This window comes from Dermacentor albipictus, chromosome 1 (assembly GCF_038994185.2).
Source record: "Dermacentor albipictus isolate Rhodes 1998 colony chromosome 1, USDA_Dalb.pri_finalv2, whole genome shotgun sequence".
In the NCBI taxonomy this organism is placed as follows: Eukaryota; Metazoa; Arthropoda; class Arachnida; order Ixodida; family Ixodidae; genus Dermacentor; species Dermacentor albipictus.
The window spans coordinates 210418311-210438638 of record NC_091821.1 but is presented as its reverse complement, the minus strand read 5'-3'; the positions used below and the strand labels follow the sequence as shown (position 1 = coordinate 210438638).

Below are 20328 nucleotides of genomic sequence, written 5' to 3'. Positions count from 1 at the left end.
GTGCAAGGGGAGAACGCACAGATAACCACAGAGATAAAGAAAAAGAAAGCAAATTCTCCAAAGCAACAAAGTCATTTGAAAAGAAGAAGTATGCCTTTTCGTTCAATAATCAATTTAATACGTCCAGCATCCTTCGTGTGTAACGTATATGCGTGGTTCGACTCACTATGTGATTACGGCTTACTTCCGCTAGCTGCAGCTTCTTCTCTTGGGGTCCGGGAGACCGAGCGAGGATTTAGGCGTACATCTCCTGGGACCAAACATCGTTAATGCAATTGCGTTACAGCGATTTTGAATGCGGGGGAAAGTTGTCGCTCGTCAGATACACCCGGTGAAACCTGCCACATATGGTGCGTGCCCCTATCAGAAATTTGAATTGCGAGCTTCCTCGATGCTTTCGTTAGTTACAGTGGCACTCACCGCGTGCCTCTTGTCGGATCATCGTTTTTAGCCGGTAAACTGTGAATTAAACGCCTTTGCACGCTCTCGTCGGCTGGGAGGTTGAGCCAGCGTTGAATCTATGATGTTTAAAAACAGCGCTATATATGGACGCCCAATCTGCCGTTCTTCTTCAGTTGAATCTAGCACGGCAGCTGCCGCATCGGCTGGTAAGACGGATACCTTAATTGTCTAACGTCGCGTTTCCGTCGGTCCCACACCTGGAAGAAGGAAATAAACCAGGAAGGAGCATTACGGCACACAGACAGCCTTCGCAAGCCAACTCTCCGTGAAGCCATCGCCTCCGCATTTTCTCTCTGAGCTAGTCGGCCCAAAGGGTGACCCCGCGCTCGGTGGACTGTGCTTTGTTCCAGGTGGGTTTTCACCGACGCGCACTCGTTCGGGTGCTTTGCCAGCCGCTCTATGCACATATGCTCCCAATTTGCGCGTGCAGCTTCGGTCGTTTATGGCAGCGCGTACATTTGTCGTCTTCGTTGCAACGCGGGAATGTGGCAGCTGCGCGCTGCTGTCGCACCTGTTGTATTTTCGTAAGAACGTGAGCTGAGCGCAGCGGTGGCAGACTCTCGAACTTACCGCGACATGATCACGTGTTGGGCCGACTTTTCTTGGCTTCAATTTTACTGCGTAAGTATTCCTCCTAGTTGTTTCCTTCCTTTATGGGCGTACATATGCAAGTTCTCTGCGATGGCGATAGAACTAGAGCTTAGTTTGCTCTTGGTAATGTTCAAATTACATTGCACCACAGCTATTCCAGTGCCCATCGCCAGACAACAACAAAGAAAAAGACACAGCTCTAGTATGTCACACAGATTTTGCGGTAGGGGTGCATCTTACATGCTCAAATAAGTTCAGCAGTGGTTACTCGACGCGTGTGGTTGATCCCCAGAGATGCTCTTCGGAGTCGTCGAGAAATAAGTAGGAAAAAAATGGCTGTGGCTTAGCTAAGGTTAAGCCCAGGATGCGAAGCATACTAGCCTTTATTTTAACGCGACAGCGTTAAGGAGCTCGTGTCGCAGAAAAGCCGGTGTCGTCGGCGTCGGCTCAGGCGTGCGTCGCTTGCTCAGGCGCACATTTCGTTGTCGCGCCGAACGCTGCGTTGCTCGACGCTCACCGCGTCCGATGCGGGGCGCGTAGTCGCTGCGCCGTAGCCCATTGTCTTACACCCCTTGGCGGGTCGACGGGAACGCTGTCGCGTTCTACTCTTGAAGGCGAAGCTTAAGCGTCCGCTTTGCAGCTGTTATGACGTCATATGGTAGCTACGCGGCCGCGCGCGGCGCAGCAAGGAAGAGCGTGGTTGTGCGGCTAGTATGCTTCGCATAAAAGGCCGACTCTTTGGGCGATAAGTATATACCGCCTAAAAGGGAAAATTTTCTAGAACATTAACGTTACGCTCAGTTTTGTGACGTGAATCGCTGCAGGTAATCTGCGAGTACTTTATGACTCAGAGCTACAGCTACATATAAGCAATGTCGGCGCTTTCTTTTCTTTTTCGATACAGACGACATGCACTGGCATGCCTATCGTTTAGACATTTCCATTCATGAGATTTGCAGCAGCAGTTGTTATGGCAACCTTAAAATGATATTTCGCGTTTGGCCCTGATTTGTTGCTCAAATTTTGTGTCAAGGTCGCATTTCTTGGTCCGCGTCGTTCAGTGCATAATGCACTCGGCATCTTATCTCGTCTGGCTTGTCCGGCACTGATGGCAAACCGTCGTCGTACGGGCTCTTTCGCGTAGCAGAAGCGAGCTGCTGCAGAGCTGTGGGCTGGGCCGGTATAATCGAACGATTCTATTCAGGCTTATCGGTTTTGTTGCTTTGCGCTCGGCGACCCGAGCGGCGCACTGGCCAAACATTATCACTGGGATCGCGGCTGGCCGATAGAGTATAGTAAACGACAAGAGTGGACACTCAAGCTGCTCGAGCCGTTTCGCGGCTGAGCTATGGAGATTCGCCAATTCCGCTAGGTCGTAGAATACGTCAAGAAAAATGTGGCTGCGGCCGTGGCGAGCAGCTTAACAGGCGGCACGATCCAACACATGCGAAGCCCGATCATGCCCCATCGCCGGAATCGCGGCGTCGTTATTCTGTAAAATGAGCCCGAGGGTCATTGTTGGATTCTTCTGCCAGCGTCTGACACCAGTGTTTCGGCGCCGTTTCATGGTAAGGCCACAAGAAGCTGTTTTGCAAGTTATTAAAGGCTTATTCTCTTCTGTGTTTCATTATGCCACTGTTAGCCGCAAGAACGAGTGATGGAGGTGGGCATGACGGCCTTGAAGCCATAAACAGCCGCCGCCTATTTGCGGCGTTGAATTTCATTTTGCATTCTTTCTTTCTTATCATACGCAGCAATGAGCGGTGACGCCAACGATAACAGCTACGCGGCAGCGTCCGAGCTCCGAGGCACGTTCGATACAATGACGAAGTTCGAAAATAAAATAAAATGGTTCGTCGAGAGAAGAATGATGGGGTTTAACGTGCCAAAACCACTTTGTGATTATGAGGTACGCCGTAGTGGAGGACTCCGGAAATTTCGACCACCTGGAGTTCTTTAACGTGCACCTAAATCTAAGAACACGGGTGTTTTCGCATTTCGCCCCCATGAAAATGCGGCCGCTGGGGCCGGGATTCGATCCCGCGACCTTGTGCTCAGCAGCCCAACACCATGGCCACTGAGCAACCACGGCGGGTCGGTTCTTTAAGACATGCTGCTTATGAACACATGCCGTTCGGTGCAGAGGGCTTTATGTTGATTTGTTCAAGAAGGTTACACGCAGCCGCTTCTGAAAAAGTATGGTGCGCCAGTTTCGAAAAAGAAATCTGGCTATTTCTTAAGCCGTGCACATGCAAGATTTACAGTATGACAGTAATGTGCGCCGTCTTAACCTCTGTAGCAGGCTATGTGCGCTCGAGCTTTGTTAGTTGTTTTGCACTGGGCTGACGATATGCGTTTTCATGTTTTAGTTCTGTATGCAGTCATTACCGTAGAAAGTTTCCTGTTTCTTAGCATTTGTAACAGTGCTTGCTTGACCGTAATCAGAAAAATATGCATTACACGAAGGAACGTGGCATCTCCATTCAAAAGCTTTGAAGGCTCCAGTATTGCTTACACGAAGGAAAGTAGCATCTACATTCAATAGCTTTGAAGCCTTCAGTATCGCTTGCCTTCTGCCTGTAATTCTACGTATTGCAGGTATCTCCACTATTCCTTCCTCAAAAATACGCTCTACAGCCAAAGGACATCATGCATATTCAAGGGGAAATTTCCGAGTACCAGAAGACCATTGCAAGGCTTTGAAGACAGCAGGTGAAGACCCTCAACACAGTCGAAGTGCGTAATTGGCTGAGATACCAATACCTTGCACTGGATTACACATTCGAGATGAGGATGTTCGTGCTTGCCCAAATGTTTACATAGCCAGTTTATTTTAGCACGCAACCGTTCGCATAATTTTGCTACCTTAATTCACCCTCCTTCGTAGAAGTAGAAGAAAAAGCGTCATACTTATTCCTTCTAAAACAAACCCATATTGAGTAAAAAATTGCAGGCCCCCTTGTCCATGCAGTTCTTTTTTTTTTCATTCTTTGGATAGTTTTAACAGATCTCATGTGTTTTTGTGCTTGTGTAAAGTTCATTGCCATCACGCCATTAATTTCCGACTATTCTCCATTTCTTGCATACCACAGTTTCTTCCCGTTTTTATGCGTCTGCCACTTTTCTCACAAACTTGCTGCAGTAAATTGTTGTCTGCTATTTTTGTGTACTTGGCTGTCCAGCAAGCTGATTGATATTGAAGGAACTTTACACATTTATTTAAGATACTCCTTTTGGTGCGAGTTATTAGAAGTACAATATCACAAACGATAAAGTTCTACTTCCTCACTAGCAGTTGGCATGATTGTTGTGCTAAGTTACAGCTTGAAACATAACGAATATGAATTTAATTCATAAAGTGAAACACCTTTGTACTGTCATCGTCGCAACATATTTATAAACAGCGTTACAAGTGCCTGTATGAAATAACTCTATTTATACAATGTTACTGGTCACAAAAAAGACATAAAAATAGTAGTTGACCCTAATATTTCATTTAGGTGTCTTTTAGTGGCACTCGCCCCTCAGCGTTGGTGTCCTTTAGGTTAACTTTAGGTGAACGCAACGCACGAACCGAACTCGGAGGTAACTGTTTTCCATTAATTAGCCGGTTAATTCCATTAATTAGACCTAATTAGTGACGTCATTACCTCCGCTTTCTACTTCCGCGTTTCTACAAATTTCGCCAACGTCGTGCACACATGGCGGGTCTCTAAGTCTACGATTCTGTGCTTTAGTGTGCAGTAATCAGTGAGTTCTAATTATTTAATTATTCCAGAGACTTCAGTAACTCAACTTCTAACTAAACTTATGCTCTGATATATCTATAATGAAGACCACGAATTTTGTACTGTACTACGTATTTTTTTCTATGTTTTATTTATCTTGAATTTCGTCCCCGGTCGTCTGAGTGATTTCTAATTAATTTTAGTTAGTCCAGACACTTCAGTAACTGAACTTGTAACTAAACTTATGCTCTGATAATATATACATAATGAAACCCATAAATTTTGCACTGTACTATTCTTTCTCTTTTTTTTCAATTTATTTTGAATTTTGTCCCCGGTCGTCTCAGGAGGCGAAACGGAAGCGCTGCGCAAGAGACGAGATTGTCAGTAGATGCTCGTGCCATTAATAAAAGCAATGAAAATGAAATCGTGGCCTCCGAGACTCGCCAGCGTGCGGCGACCATCCTGGAGGCTGGTGCGCTTCGCCTATTCCGCTAGGTGGGCTGAGAGCCAAAGTCGGCCGCAGAGGCCTACGGGAGTGTCCACTCTTTACGCTTACTATATTATCCTATGGCTGACCGAGAACGGATGATGATAAGATTAAATAAGAATCGTGTTTTTTTTTACAAACGTGGGTCAAAAGATGCAACCTTAGTCGCTAAATGTAGGCGATAACATGGCTACAAATATTGGATTAAAATTGTTAGAATAAAAACGCACATTGCTGTAAGTTTCAAGTTTGGACTATATAGGTTAAATGTGGAAACTAGTCTATCCCAGTGATAAAAAAAACGATAAATCAAAGAAAACAAACGGCTTCCTTAAATAAAGAGGTACTTTTTTCGGATTCATGCTAATATTGGAGGCCGACGAAATGGAACGGATAATCAAAACGACAATTAAAACCACTGCTATTCTTAATACTAGGTCGAATATGTTCGCTGTTCTTGGGAAATTGGAGCATGCTGTTCATACATGCCAACTGTTAGGTTTGAAAGAATAAAGCGCGATTTCTCCGAATCGCGACTTCCTGGGGGGGGGGGGGAGGGTATTCTGTAAGAGTCTACCTAGTGGACTGTCCATTTCGACCACTGCTGATTGGATGCAGCTGTACGAGGGAGGAGGAGACGAGCGGCCCTAGCCAATCAGCAGAACCTGAAATGGACAGTCCACTAGGTGGACTCTTACAGAATACCCCCTCTGTGCAGCGAGAAAGTGACACTGTGAGGCTGAAGTGGGCGCGTTTACACGCCCTCCAGCACATGCCACTGGGACATGACAATGAGCGAGGAGGCCGAGAAAAAAACAATAAGAGCGTCGCAGCTTCGAAAAATATATGTCGCAGGAAATATAGCTTAGAGATTCGGGTACGTTGCAGGAGGAAGAAAGTAACGAAGAAAAAAAAAGAAGCAAGCAAGCGAGAATGCAAAACACCATGGTTCACCTATGAGCGCCCGCCACTCGATGGTAGCGAAGAATTTGTGCTGCATCATCTCCTGGAAGCCACCGTTGCCGGGTACGCCGCTCGCACGACACCCGAGCCGCATTGCAGGATCCTTGGGGTGAAAAAGATGCCCAATTTTATGCACTTGGGTACCATGTGACCCATGTGGGTGAGGGCACGAGTGTTTTATCGGCTGGTGAAATGCTACGTGGATAGTCAGTTCACTGTTAACCAGGAAGTATTTTTGACCTGTGCAAGTATGTTAGAACACAGGCGGGAGGGCGCGTGGGCGTGTAAGTGTGCGTGGTGCTCGCCACAGTCTTCCTAAAGCAGAGCGAACTTTCACGAAATTTGTGCAGACAACATTCGCCTAGCACTTCTCTCGGGAAACGCCGAGATGAAAAAAATGAGCACAAGGAGGGCGCGCTCCTTGGTTGCTGTCGCTCCCTGTGCCGTGTAAGCAACTGTCACGCTTACCGCTCTATTTTGTGTGCAGGGCAGCCATTCGTTTTTGCTATTCTAACACCTTTTCAGTATTCAACAAAATAGCCACGAGGTGGCGAGAAAGTTGACAGGTGAGGCGGCAGAGTCCCGAGTTTGCTACAGGTGAAAACGAGGTTGGATGGCGCCGGCGGTCATGAGCCTAAGCCGTAGAGTTGAATCAGTATGTTCAGAACGCCAAGAAATAGAGACATACACTTGACAAATGAGAACAAAAAAATAATCCAACGAATGTAGCGCAAACACCTCTTTATGGAGTCGGAGAATATGGTTTGTGTGAGAAACCTATGTACGTTGGAAAGTGATATCCGAGACTCTTAGTCAAATTCTACGACTTTAGTCGCCGTATTTGAGACGCGTGTTAAAGGTAAGTGCTGCACTTCCTGACTCCTGCAACTGACGGCATGCTCAACGGATTGTTGCAGGCGGGGGCAAACATATCGGCCCCCAGCGATGTCCTACAACTGCCAAGAAGATGGAGGAGCACGTTTCAGAGCCTCGTCAGCCTCGAAACCCCATTGTGTTAAGGACGCAATAGGAACCGCAGGACACATTCTGCTCATTGCAGTAGCAGTCCCAGCGGGAACCCGCATACGTAAAGAACACCACCCGGTCAACACTATAGAATCAATAAATCAGTAAGTGTAACTGCAAAATAACTTGGCTTGGAGGCGATGAACATTTTTGCGGCGCCTGAATTCGTGTACGTGGCACCTGAATTCTTAGGATATTTTTATAAAGGTCCGTATTCTCTGAACGCTCTTGCGACAGAAATGTTCGAAAGAGCTTATTCTAGCCAATAGTAAAGATAGGACATATTGGCGAAGGCGGCCAGCTGATGACAAAGAGCACTTACGAGCGAAAGTTTGCGAATTCGGCCCAAGGATAGTTAGACAATGCGGAAGCGTCAGGCTGCTGTCTTCATCGTATCTTTACAGCGAATAGTTTTCAATGTCAAGATTACAGCTTACAGCCGTTCCGGCCGTCTTCACCAGGGCCGAAGTCACGAAAGTTTCTGTTCACAAGTACTGTTCACTACTGGCAGACTGCTTTCGCTAATGATATGCCTGTAATGACGCTCGGCTAGTATTTACGCTTAAGAACACTCCTAGCGTAAGGAGCTTGTTTGGGACTACGGGCCCAGATATTCCCCTTACCAATACCTCTAGTCGCCCACCGACTTTCTTTCACAGTGCCTCTGCACCAGTGCCGCATATCGTCGCCCACATATTCCCGGCCCGATTAGTCGCTGCCAACGCACTTGCCTCTATATATTTCTTCTACCCTGCACTGGACGGCGCTGGCGCCGGTGAGCACACTGTCAATACAGACAGTGTCAATACAGGAAATACCTCGGTATATGGATAAACGAAGACAATAGATACGTGGAAACACAGAAAGAATAACAGCGAAGGGGACGAGAAATGCGGTCATAACGAAACACAGAGCGCTATGGGGATACAATAGGATTTATTTATTTACAGATTACTCTTTATTTACAGATTAAGACGATTTCCATGGTTGTTGATCCTTTGTTTTCTATTTGTTCCTCAGCTGTCTGGATCTTCCGAGGGGGGGCACCATTTACACCTTAAAGGGTCCGCTGCAGTGCTTTATATTCGTGTGATGGCGTCAATTGCCTTTCTGATTAGTTAGTAGTCCAGAGTACCTTTCCGCAGTTGATTGCGAAACTCAATTGCTCTCGCTACTACTGAAATAGTCCTGGCTGACGATTTCCGCGCATTTAAATCGCTTGCTACTAGGTGCACGCGTCATAAATCTAATCAGTAAACTAAAAACACCATGTAGAGCACAACCTTTAATCAGACGCCACAGTCTACTGGGCGTGATCAGATATTGAGAGTTAAGGGTGCACAGAAAGGGTGCATGGGGTGTGGTGCGGATTAGGCACTATGGAAGCCGGTGCAAGACTACTTTTTCTTTTGGCGCTATTGCCATGAGTTGTACAAGCGCGTCATTTTGGCGTCAGTGTGTACCTGCGCAGCCGATAGAGGCTTATATTAAATATACCTCTAAAACTGCGCAAGAATGCTCAACAAAGCTTGGCCTTAAGAATTGGGTCCCGTGTTTTTTTTTTTTTTGCCAACATACAATATATGGGGGTGTGGATAAATGAGGGGACAGTGCATTTGAGAGAACACCCAAAAACGCATCTAAAAGGGAACAAGGAAAATGCTGCTATAATAAAGCATAGAAAATTACGAGGCGCAAAGAAGTATGAAGCCGGTGAAAGGAACATGAAAAGGTGCAATGGCCGAACATGGCATAGGTTACTAGTAAATACGGATGTCAAATTGAAAAACGAAATATTCGCGTTACCTCGAAACAGAAAGTAAGGGATTCCGAAAGTAATTACTGGAGAACGAATGTGCAAAATAAGCGGACGGAGGGGGTTTACAGAATGGCAGAATAAGAATTTTGTTCGTTTTTTTAAAGAATATATTGCTGGGTGATTCCGGTCTATATGGCTATCCAGTGTAGAAGGTTGACAATGTAAATTACATCTGCCATTACTGTATGCAAGCCAGGGATACGGGGAACGTGTATTGATAAAATGCAGTTTTTTTTTCAGCCTCAGGTAGACAAGGCAAGTACAGGGATCCAGGAAGCATTGCGATTTATAAGTCGATATGGGGAGATTGCATGGTACGCACAAGGTAGAGATAAGCACGAGCAAGCCAAGGAGTGGCACGACGGCTGCCTCATGTCACAAAGGAAATATACTTCACATAAAATTTCGCCCCGAAATGCACCCAGCAACATATAAACCACTCATTGCTGCCAGTCTTGTTCACTATACCTAATCGTAATACAAGGAACGCACCAAATATAAAGTTTAACTTACCTGTCTCTCGTAACACGTACGGTCAACGACCGATTGATTTCATGGTGCTAAAATTTGGAATTCGATTCCCCATGAATGGCCAACAATTTTGTAATCGCCGTCAAAAAGCTGTATCAATCTAAAATTACTTCGTTATTTTTTTAATAATCTACTCTATTTTTTGTTAGTTGCATGTGTTTGTGATCGCTTAATTGTATTAAAATGTATCACTAGGAAGTAGATATGTACTAAATTTTGCATCTGCTGATATATGCATATTGACTATGCGCCCACACTAGCCATTGGCTACGGGCCCAACGGTTTTTTGTACAATCCATGAAACAATTAGAAATAAATGAAATGAATGAATGAATGAATTACACTAACACGTACGCACAAGGTGACAAGCAAGAGACTGTGCCAACGAATGCACGCCCGTTGCTCAACAGTATAACCGGGTTGGCCAAGTCTTCTGTAGGCTGCATTCGGGATTTACACTCAGAACACCAGAGAGACTCGGAAAGTGGCGCGCATAGAAATTGAAAAAGAAAGCGAAAAACAAGATAGATGCCAGATAGGGAAACATCATCACCGCACATTGAGTAAGACGAAGAAGGCCTCGAATACGAACAAACCTGCACATTGCGCACACGACGTTCTTTCTATACAACTCGGAACTTGTGGGAATTTCCGGTAAACAAGGTAACGAGTAGCCAGTACTGCGGTTCTAGTCGCATCTTACAAAAGCTGGGCTCGGCCAGAAGAACACCTTAGGTAAACGAGTCGTCCTTTAAAAAACAAGAGAAAAAAAAACTACAGCACCACCTTTTTTTTTTGCGCCACCTTGTTTCAGTCGCCTTTTTTACCAGCCCCCAACCAAAAACGTTGTAATTTATTTTACGAGCAATAAAATTGACTCGCCATTCCGACCCTGCGAGAGTGGATGGCCAACGAAGCTCTTAGAAAACCGCTTAAATGGCGTCGACGAGGACATTAAATGTGTTATTGTTCTGCCTAGTGCATTACGATGCACTCTTCGACGCTCATCGTATTCACGCTGCTCTTCGGGAGTCTTAACTTTGCGTGGTCTGCCCATAGCGGTCTTGCAATGAACTGAATGAGTTGCTAGGCTGGTCTCCCTTTTATATATGAAGTTTGGTGACGTCACTCACTGATTCGTATGATGCTGTTGCCCCTTTTCCAGCGGAGCAGCTTATGCCACCGTAATCTTTACCGGGAGACCATAGAGGAAGGAATAGAATTCCTTTCTCTATGGGGAGACGCACGCGGGGAGAAGTAACGTACCTCACATTGTTCACAGGCGCCTTATCATCCATCATGCGGTTTTGACGCTTGTTTTTGTGCTTTTATTTATTGAAATGAATACTGAGCTGTGCGTCGTATTCCTGATTCCAAAGGAGATATGCACTTTTTTTCGGTTCAAGTTTTTTTTCTTGACGGACACGAAAAATCCCGACCAACTAGAGGCTAACAGCTTCACTGTAAAGTTGGCGTTGTAGTAAGAGTGATAGTTGTGCAACGTACCTCGCGAAGAATCTCCTGCAAAATGTTGTACGCTTCGTCTGTCAATGATCGGGGAAACCGAAGAGGAGCTGCCAGGGCCACTGCAAATGGCACGAATGGAAGTGTTAGCTATTTTCTTCTACTTACGATAATTTTTAATCCGAGACGCTCGATTGCTTCTCCTGAGAGATGACAGGTACAAAGTGCCATTGGCTTCGCACGAAGGAAATGTAAAGTTTGCGCATCCGTGACTTATCGGGCGAAAACAAACACGTGCTTGCATGATGTACTCGCCGTAATTCTGTGCGCTCATCGAGCATTTCATCGAGTAATACCAGCACAAGAAAGCACAGCGCCCCAGCTGAAATACTGAGCGGAGACGAAACCGGCTATTTTGCGTCGCATCTTTTCATTTTCGCAACGATCGCGGCAGCTATCGCTCCCATTTGGCCCAGTTGCTTTACGGCATAGTTATGGAAGGGGGCCAAATGTACCAAATGCACAGCTTTTCTTTTCTGAAGCAACCACACTCGTGAAAGTTCTGCTGCACACAGCAAGAAAAGCGCATTTAATAATTTTTCCCTTTTGCAGACAGAACCCATATATCAGTATACAGCGTTTCGCTTAACGACTCACCAGCTACTTACTGGAATAGCGAAGCTCTCTCCTGGTTGTTTGGATGTTGATGTTCTGCTCGGCGGCGTACTGAGAGAGTGGCGTTTTACCGATGAGCATGGTGTATAGGACGATGCCGAATGACCACCAATCAGCGCCGACGCCTGCAGTGCGCCAAATGAAGAGCGGGCTCAGTAGTTGACATTCTTAGTAAGTCGCCTTGCTCGTAACGTTGACAGCTCACTGCTCCTAACCTCTAACAGGAGGTCTTCAAGTCAAATCTTGAGAGTAAAACTGCAGCATCTGCCCACCCATCAACATTTTGGCAACGGTGAGCCCCACGTAAGCCCCACGTAAGCCCCACGTAAGCCCCACGTACGCGTTGAGTGACTCTAATTGCTTTAAAGGCATCAATCACGACTTACGGCACCATCGCCAAGACGTTTGCAGAATGTGTCGGTAAAGCAGAAAAACACAATTACAGCCCAGTTTACGAACTTACGGGCGCGCTACTCATTTGGAAATCTGACGACTTCTACCCGCAGCGACGAAACCTACGGCTAAGTTTCATTTCACGCGGACAATTTCGTCAATCGATAACCAACCACGGCGGCTCAGTGGCTAGGGTGCGCTGCTGCTGAGCCGATGCCGATTTCTAAGGCGAACCTTAGAGGCGGCGAGTTCGATTTCCGGCCACGCAATTTAACAAAACTTAGATGGTCAGAATTGACCAGTAGGACACTACTCTGACGTCCTCCATAAATTATTGTGTATGTTTGCGACGTGACACACACAATACGCCCCCTCCCCCCCCCCCCCCCCACACACACACAAAAGAAGTACCTGCAGTCGCGCAACGCAGCGTATCATACGTACCGTAGTGCTCCCTACGGAGCACTTCCGGTGCCATGTAGGCGAGCGATCCGCAGCGGTTCCTGGCCTCCAGTCCTAGCTGATAAAAATAATAATAAACAGTGTACAAGCAACAAGTGGAGGGAGATAGACAACCGCCATTTATCAACGACGCACAAGTGTGCCGGCTGAGTGGCAGTTCACAAACTTATTTCTGCGGCGAAACTAAAGCGCAAGCAAGAGCTGCGTGCGCTTTAGGCAAGCGGCAAAGCCATAGCGCCGGTAAAATGAGCGGACGATTCAGTGCGTTATTACGAAACGTGTTAAAAGAAACGTGTCCTTCGAAAATACGTTGAGGATGCCAAAAGAGAAGAAGGCGGTACAGGTGCATACTTTGAAACAACGTTAATCTTGGCGGGGTCGCCTCACCTGGCAGAGGCCGAAGTCGATAAGGCGAGCGTTACCACGCTCATCAAGAAGCACGTTCGATGAACTTATGTCACGGTGCAGGTAGCCTGTCAAATAAAGGACGATAAAAAAAGGGGAGGGGGGGGACAGATTAAGCGGTTGACTGTGTACTCGAAAGCGGCAACATGCGGCACGTTGTCTGCGCTGGTCGCATCCATGCAGCAGCGGCATGCAAAAAAAAATGAAAATAAATAAAAACAGGAAAAGTAATATTTTCGTCTTACTCGTGTTCAGTTACCATGGCAATATGCAATGAAGAAGATGATTCGGGGGAACAGAGGGGCTCGAGTCCCTCAGTTCACCTGATTCTTCTCGCTCATTGCATAGCCAGGAACTCGACTTCGGCAGCCTTGATGCCATGAGGTATCCCGTTCGAGGGTTTATTGCTGACAGTTTACTGCTCCCTACATAACGTACTACGCGACAGTTGCGGCACAAGGGGCACTCAGAGCGTGCGCAGTGAACATGGGAGGAGACTCACCGGCATCGTGGACGAAGTTGAGCGCGTGGGCCAGCTGAGCAGACACCACCTTGGCCTTGCTTTCTGGCAAGGGTCCCGACCGTCGGATGATTTGACTAAGGGTGCCTCGAGGCACGTACTCCATGATGAAGCACCACCTGAATGAGTACGCGCAGTTCCAGTGTGGAAAGTACACCCCCAAGAGCAAGCGGTTGCACATACTGAAGCAGCCCGGCACGCTGCTCATATACGCCTTAACGACCTAAATATTCGTGCGATGGGCCAAAGCCGTTATATTGGATACACCAATATGTACAACGAGTAGTTGAGTGCACAGATACGAGTGCCACAATGACACCATGTTAATATAAATGCCATTGGGTAGCTTAAGTGAAAGGATTTGATTTTATAAATTGCGCAAAATACGGATGCATTTCATGCTTCATCACTTTTTATCTACACTTCGTCCATTAGAATAGGCATGACGCAATCGACAAAACCCAACAATTAAAAAAAATCCTTATGGAAGCGTGCAACCTTTTAGGAAATCAAATAATGCGTCAGCAGTTAATACTCACTTGGAAACACACTGCAGACGCGCAATTGATTATTGCGATGCAAACGTTGCGCAAATTTTGTACATGCCTATTGTATATGATAATCGAGTATCGTGATGAAGTAGAAGCTCACTTCTATTCTAAGGCAATGACGCTGCGTTTTCCCCACACTCGGAGGGACGCCGGCCCGTGTATCGCGTTGATTTCTGCGTTTCAGTATACTTGTTATTTACGGGCTACTTTTCAAGGCGCACATCAGAAGGCGCACGAATTCAACTATGACAAATTTAATCAATTCTGACGAACTTACTAATTTTGTTCATGCTTGATCTAATCATTCCATCTCATTTCTGCAAATACACTCAGTGTGTCCACGCCGTACAATATATTTGTTCAAGGTATCAGCTTTCTCCCGGCAGGAGTTGAACACTTTTGTGGCAAGCCACCACGCAGGTTCATTGAAGTGCCTTCATCTAAATGTTCGCTCGCTCTACAGAAAGGAAACAGATACAAATGACTTAATCAATGGTTTTCATTCTTTGTTTCTTTGATGCAGTAATGTACAGTGAAACTTGGTGCAGGGATGACCGCAACTTGTTTAAATTTTCATCGTATCAATCGTATTGTGCGAACAGAACTAACCGTAGGGGCGGTGGTGTTACGCTGTCGCTAAGAGAACACGTAATCTGCGAGTTGCTTTAAAATTTTTGTGCTGTGATGATTTTGAAATAGTAAGAGCTCGTGTGAAAGGTTATATGTTTTCTGTTTGTTGTAGTCAACCAAGTGGAAAATTTTCTAGTTTATGTTCCTTTTATGAACACCTGTTGTCATTTGCTTCAGAAATTGATCATTAGTTGGTGCCTACTGCTGATTTCAATATTGACTTGTTGAACATTCCTGCTCCACAAAAGGCCATGTTAACCATTTTGACTTCAAACGGTTACGAAAATTTAATCCGTACGCCGACAAGGATCTCAACTGAAGGTCAAACACTGCTGGATTTATTTATCACTAATGCCGATTCTACAAATGCCGCTAGTGGTTTATTGCCGCATGACCTTGTGACCACCTCCCAATATTTTTATGCTAAGAAAAACAAGACTTTATAGCGAACGAAAAGAAACAGTACGTTTCCTTTCAAAATATTACAAAAACAGGTTTGGATAGTTTTAGAGCTCAATTACTGCGTTGTGATATTAAGCAAATTCTGGTAATAGGTCACGTTGAAATCGCATACAGCAAGCTTACTGTTGAGCTCTCTCGAATACATAAGCGCCATTTCCCCAGAAGTTTAGATTGGGAAAAAAATACGAGAGCCATGGATGACCCCTTACTTACTAAAAGAAAGTAATTATAAAAATGCACTTTACCAAAAGTTTATCAAGTCCAATGATCCAAGCATATTGAAGGAATACAAATCGCTTAGGAACAAACTAAAATCGCACAGGAAATGCTATTTTCATGGTGAGTCTGACAGCTGTTTCAGTGAACCCGATATAAAGTGACAACAGCTAAATACTGTATTAAATTTTCGCAAATAATCTCCACGTGTAGAAAAGCTATTTCTCGCTGGCAACCAAATATCGGACAGTGCTCTGGCGAATACATTTAATGATTATTTTTTGAGCCACTGTAATGCTTGTGCATCAGCTGATATTCCGAAATTAATGCCAGATAGTAAACAGTTTTCATTTTTCCTTCACCCACTTACAGAGCCTCAGGTACAGTCAGTTTTCCTTTCACTTATCATCATCAGCCTATTCATGTCCACTGTAGCGACGAAGGCCTCTCCCTGCGATATCAATTCCCCCTATCCTGCGCCAACCGACTCCAAATAGCACCAGAAAATTTCCTAATTTCGTCACTCCATCTAGTCTTCTGCCGTCCTCTACTGCGCTTCCCTTCTCTTGGTACCCATTCTGTTACGCTAATGGTCCAACGATTATCTAGTCTGCGCAATACATGACCTGCCCAGCGCCATTTTTTTTTCTCTTAATGTCTATTAGAATATTGTCTATGCCCGCTTGCTCTCTGATCCAAACTGCCCTCTTTCTGTCTCCTAAAGTTCTGCCTAGCATTCTTCGTTCCATCGCTCTTTGCACGGTCCTTAACTTGTCAAGCTTTTTTATCAGCCTCCAAGTCTCTGCGCCGTATGTCAGCATCGGTAAAATGCCCTGATTGTATACTTTCCTTTTCAATGATAACGGTAAGCTTCCAATCAGGAGCTCACGATGTCTGCCGTATGCGATCCAACCCATTTTTATTCTTCTGTGAATTTCCTTCTCATGGTCCGGATTCCCTGTGATTAGTTGACCTACGTAAACGTACTCCTCCACAGAATCTAGAGGCTGACCTGCGATCTTGAAATCTCGTTCCCTTGCCAGGTTATTTACCATTATCTTTGTCTTCTGCATATTAATCTTCAGTCCCACTCTTACACTTTCCCTGTTAAGGTCCTCAATCATTTGTTGTAACTCGTCTGCATTGTTGCTGAATAGAACAATGTCATCGGCAAACCGAAAGTTGTTGAGGTATTCGCCGTCCATCTTTACTCCTAAGCCTTCCCAGTTTAATAGCTTGAATACTTCTAAGCACGCAGTGAATAGCATTGGAGAGATTGTGTCTCCTTGTCTGACTCCTTTCTTTATAGGTATCTTCCTACTTTTCTTGTGTAGAATTAAGGTGGCTGTGGAGTCTCTTTAGATATTTTCTAGGGTATTTACGTAAACGGTCTGTACTTCTTGATTACGCAATGCCTTTATGACTGCTGGCATCTCTACTGAATCAAATGCTTTTCCGCAATCTATGAAAGCCATATAGAGAGGTTTATTGCACTCTGCGGATTTCTCGATAACCTGGTTAATGACATGGATGTGATCCATTGTAGGGTAACCTTTCATGAAGCCAGCCTGCTCCCTTGGTTGGCGAAATTCCAGTGTTGTCCTTATTCTATTGGAGATTATTTTGCTAAATATTTTATATAATACTGGAAGTAAGCTAATGGGCCTATAATTTTTTAGTTTTTTAACGTCGCCCTTTTTGTGTATTCGTATAATTTTTCATTCTTCCAGTTTTCTGGAACCCTTGCAGTCGATAGACACTTCGTATAGAGAGCCGCCAGTTTTCCTAGCATTATGTCTCCTCCATCTTTGATTAAGTCGACTGTTATTCCATCCTGTCCTGCCACTTTTCCCCGTTTCATGCCTTGCAAGGCCTTTCTGACCTCATCTCTAGTTACAGGAGGATTTTCTGTATACTGTTCATTATTGTTTTGAATAGAGCGCTCCTGAGTCGTCTGGGTACTGTAAAGGTTAGTATAGAGTTCTTCCGCTGTTTTTACTATATCTTCGAGATTGCTGATAATATTACCCTGCTTATCTTTTAGCGCATGCATCTTGGTTTGTCCTATGCCAAGCTTCCTTCTCACTGATTTCAGGCTGCGTCCATTTTTTACGGCTTCTTCAGGCTTTCTCACGTTATAGTTTCGAATATCACTTATTTTTGCCTTGTTAATCAATTTTGACAATTCCCCGAATTCTATCTCATCTCTTGAGTTGGACACTTTCATTCTTTGTCGTTTCTTTATTAGGTGCTTTGTTACTTGGGAGAGCTTGCCTACTGGTTGCCTTGGTGCCTTGCCTCCCATTTCAATCGCTGCCTCTGAAGCCAGCCTCGTTACTGTTTCATTCATTGCCTCTATGTCATCATCATCATCATCACCTCTCTGTTCTAAGGCTGCATATTTGTTTGCAAGTACCAGCCTAAATTTGCCTGCTTTTACCCTTACTGCCTCTAAGTTGACCTGTTTTTTCTTACTCTATTTTACTCTTTCTCTGTTTAAATTCAGGTGGATCCTGGCCCTCACTAACCTATGATCACTAACCCGCCGTGGTTGCTCAGTGGCTATGGTGTTAGGCTGCTGAGCACGAGGTCGCGGGATCGAATCCCGGCCACGGCGGCCGCATTTCGATGGGGGCGAAATGCGAAAACACCCGTGTACTTAGCTTTAGGTGCACGTTAAAGAACCCCAGGTGGTCGAAATTTCCGGAGCCTTCCACTACGGCGTGCCTCATAATCAGAAAGTGGTTTTGGCACGTAAAACCCCATAATTAAGAAAAAACCTATGATCACTACATTTTACCCTACCTATTACTTGAACATCCTGCACTATGCTGGGATCGGCAGAAAATATGAAATCAATTTCATTTCTTGTTTCACAATTAGGGCTTTTCCAGGTCCATTTTCTGTTGCTACGTTTCCTGTAAAAAGTGTTCATTATTCTCAGCTTCTTCCTTTCTGCGAATTCTACCAGCATCTCGTCTCTAGCGTTTCTAGAAACGACACCATAGTTGCCAACTGCCTGTTCACCCACCTGCTTTTTCCCCACTTTTGCATTGAAGTCCCCCATTACTACTGTATACCGCGTTTGCAATTTTCTCCATCGCTAATTGAACATCTTCATAACACTGATCTACTTCCTCATCGTCGTGACTGGACGTTGGAGCGTAGGTTTGTACTACCCTTTAATGTATACCTTTTATTGAGTTCGATTACGACTACTGCTACCCTCTCGTTGATGCTGTAAAATTCGTCAATGTGGCCCGCTATTTCTTTATGGATTAGGAATCCCACCCCGTATTGTTTCTTATCCGGGAGACCTCTATAGCAGAGGACATAGCCGTTATTCAGCAATGTGTAAGCCTCACCAGGTCTTCTAATCTCACTAAGGCCGATAATACCCCAAACAATGTCTGATAGTTCTTCGAAGAGTCCTGCTAAGCTTGTCTCACTCGAGAGGGTTCGGGTGTTAAACGTTGCAAGGGTCAGTTTCCATTGGCGGCCTGTCCGGACCCAGATATTCTTAGCACCCTCTGCTGCGTTGTAAGTCTGACCGCCGCCTTGGTCAGGTGCTCCGCAGCCACTGGGGACTTGAGGGGCCATTTCTTTAAGGAGATCATTTCATTAGGGAGGTTGTGGCCGAATACTGCACCAGGGAGGCCAATTCCTGTTCTGGTGAGGGAGGGTCTTTGTTCAAGCTTAGTGAGCCTTCCTAATTTGGTTGTACCTTGATTAGTATAGCCCCACTCACTCTCGGCATCTTTCGCCGATGTCAGGCGCCACTCCAAACCTGCAGATGTACAGATACACCCTCGTTAAAAAAAAAGTAGCTCAAGTTGCGATGTTGAAGGCATGCTGGTTCGTCCAATCAAGTATCTGCTCTATATTCTTTGTACATATATCTCGCCTATATTTTCAATATGTCTTTCCCAGGAGGATGCAGATAGCAAGAGTTTCGGTGCTGTTTAAGAAAGGTGACATAAGTGACATAATAAATTATATGCCTATTTACATATTACCTGTATTATCCAAAGGGTTGGAGAAACTAATACATATGCAAATCTCTAATTTTTTTCGATAAGCACTCTCTTATCTCTAAAGCCCAATTTGGATTTAGTAAACGCCTGTCTACGGAATTAGCCCTACTTCAACAAAAGGAATTCATTGTATCACAGCTTGAAAACAGGAATCTCGTGCTCGGCCTTTACACTGATTTCAGTGAAGCTTTTGATTGCATCTATCATTTCATATTACTTGAAAAGCTTGAAACTTATAGTATCCGAGGGTACGTCCAAATAAATAATTGCAGCTCAGACTTAAAACACATCAGCAGAGGCGTTCCTAAAGGCGGTATTCGTGACACGTACGTTTCGTTTTATAGTCTGTATAGATGACCTAGTAAATATCTATAGAGGTGCGAAATACATAATGTACGCTGACGATGCTAGCATATCTTTTACGTCACCTAAACCTGGTAGCCTTCAGAATAAAGCCAACGCTGCTCTAAAAACGCTCCAAGGTTGGTCAGCCCATTGTACAAATCAACACAAACGAGACAAAAGCCGTGATTTTCAGGCCGAAATCTAAGCAAGTAAACTGTAGCCTTATCACCTTTCTTTAAGCACGCGAAACAATCGAAATAGTGAGTAGCGTGAAAATACACGAGTTATCTTCACACAAAATATGCGTCGGGATGCGCACAATGAATCGCTTTTAGGCAAGTTATCCCGTATCGTTGATATGATGGCGCGACACAGAGGTATATGACCTTTCAAAATAAAGCTTATTGTTTGCAATAAAATTTTTTTCTTCATTATACTATTGTTTATTGGTGTGGGGTACGACGACATGTACAAATCTTGAAAGGATACATATACGGCAAAAAAAAAAGAGAGTTTCTTCGAGCAATTTTTCATGTACCATATAATTCCCACACTTCAGAT

General features: G+C 44.9%; 1 protein-coding gene across 10 annotated transcripts in view; it reads right to left on the bottom strand.

Moving 5' to 3' along the window:
- Window positions 1–20328, bottom strand: part of LOC135906632 (protein kinase C-like 3) — a 59583-nt gene that overhangs the window by 10692 nt on the left and 28563 nt on the right. For 8 of the 10 annotated variants that reach the window (XM_070530812.1, XM_065438115.2, XM_070530815.1 and 5 more), the window contains 7 exons: window positions 13512–13648; window positions 12992–13077; window positions 12587–12662; window positions 11743–11874; window positions 11117–11196; window positions 6226–6337; window positions 185–250 (listed from right to left, as the gene is read on the bottom strand). In XM_070530812.1, the coding sequence (XP_070386913.1) occupies window positions 185–250; window positions 6226–6337; window positions 11117–11196; window positions 11743–11874; window positions 12587–12662; window positions 12992–13077; window positions 13512–13648 (689 nt within the window). Of the gene's footprint in view, window positions 1–166; window positions 251–6225; window positions 6338–11116; window positions 11197–11742; window positions 11875–12586; window positions 12663–12991; window positions 13078–13511; window positions 13649–20328 lie in introns of all 10 variants that reach the window. The other 2 variants (XR_010565797.2, XR_010565796.2) reach the window with 1 other exon arrangement.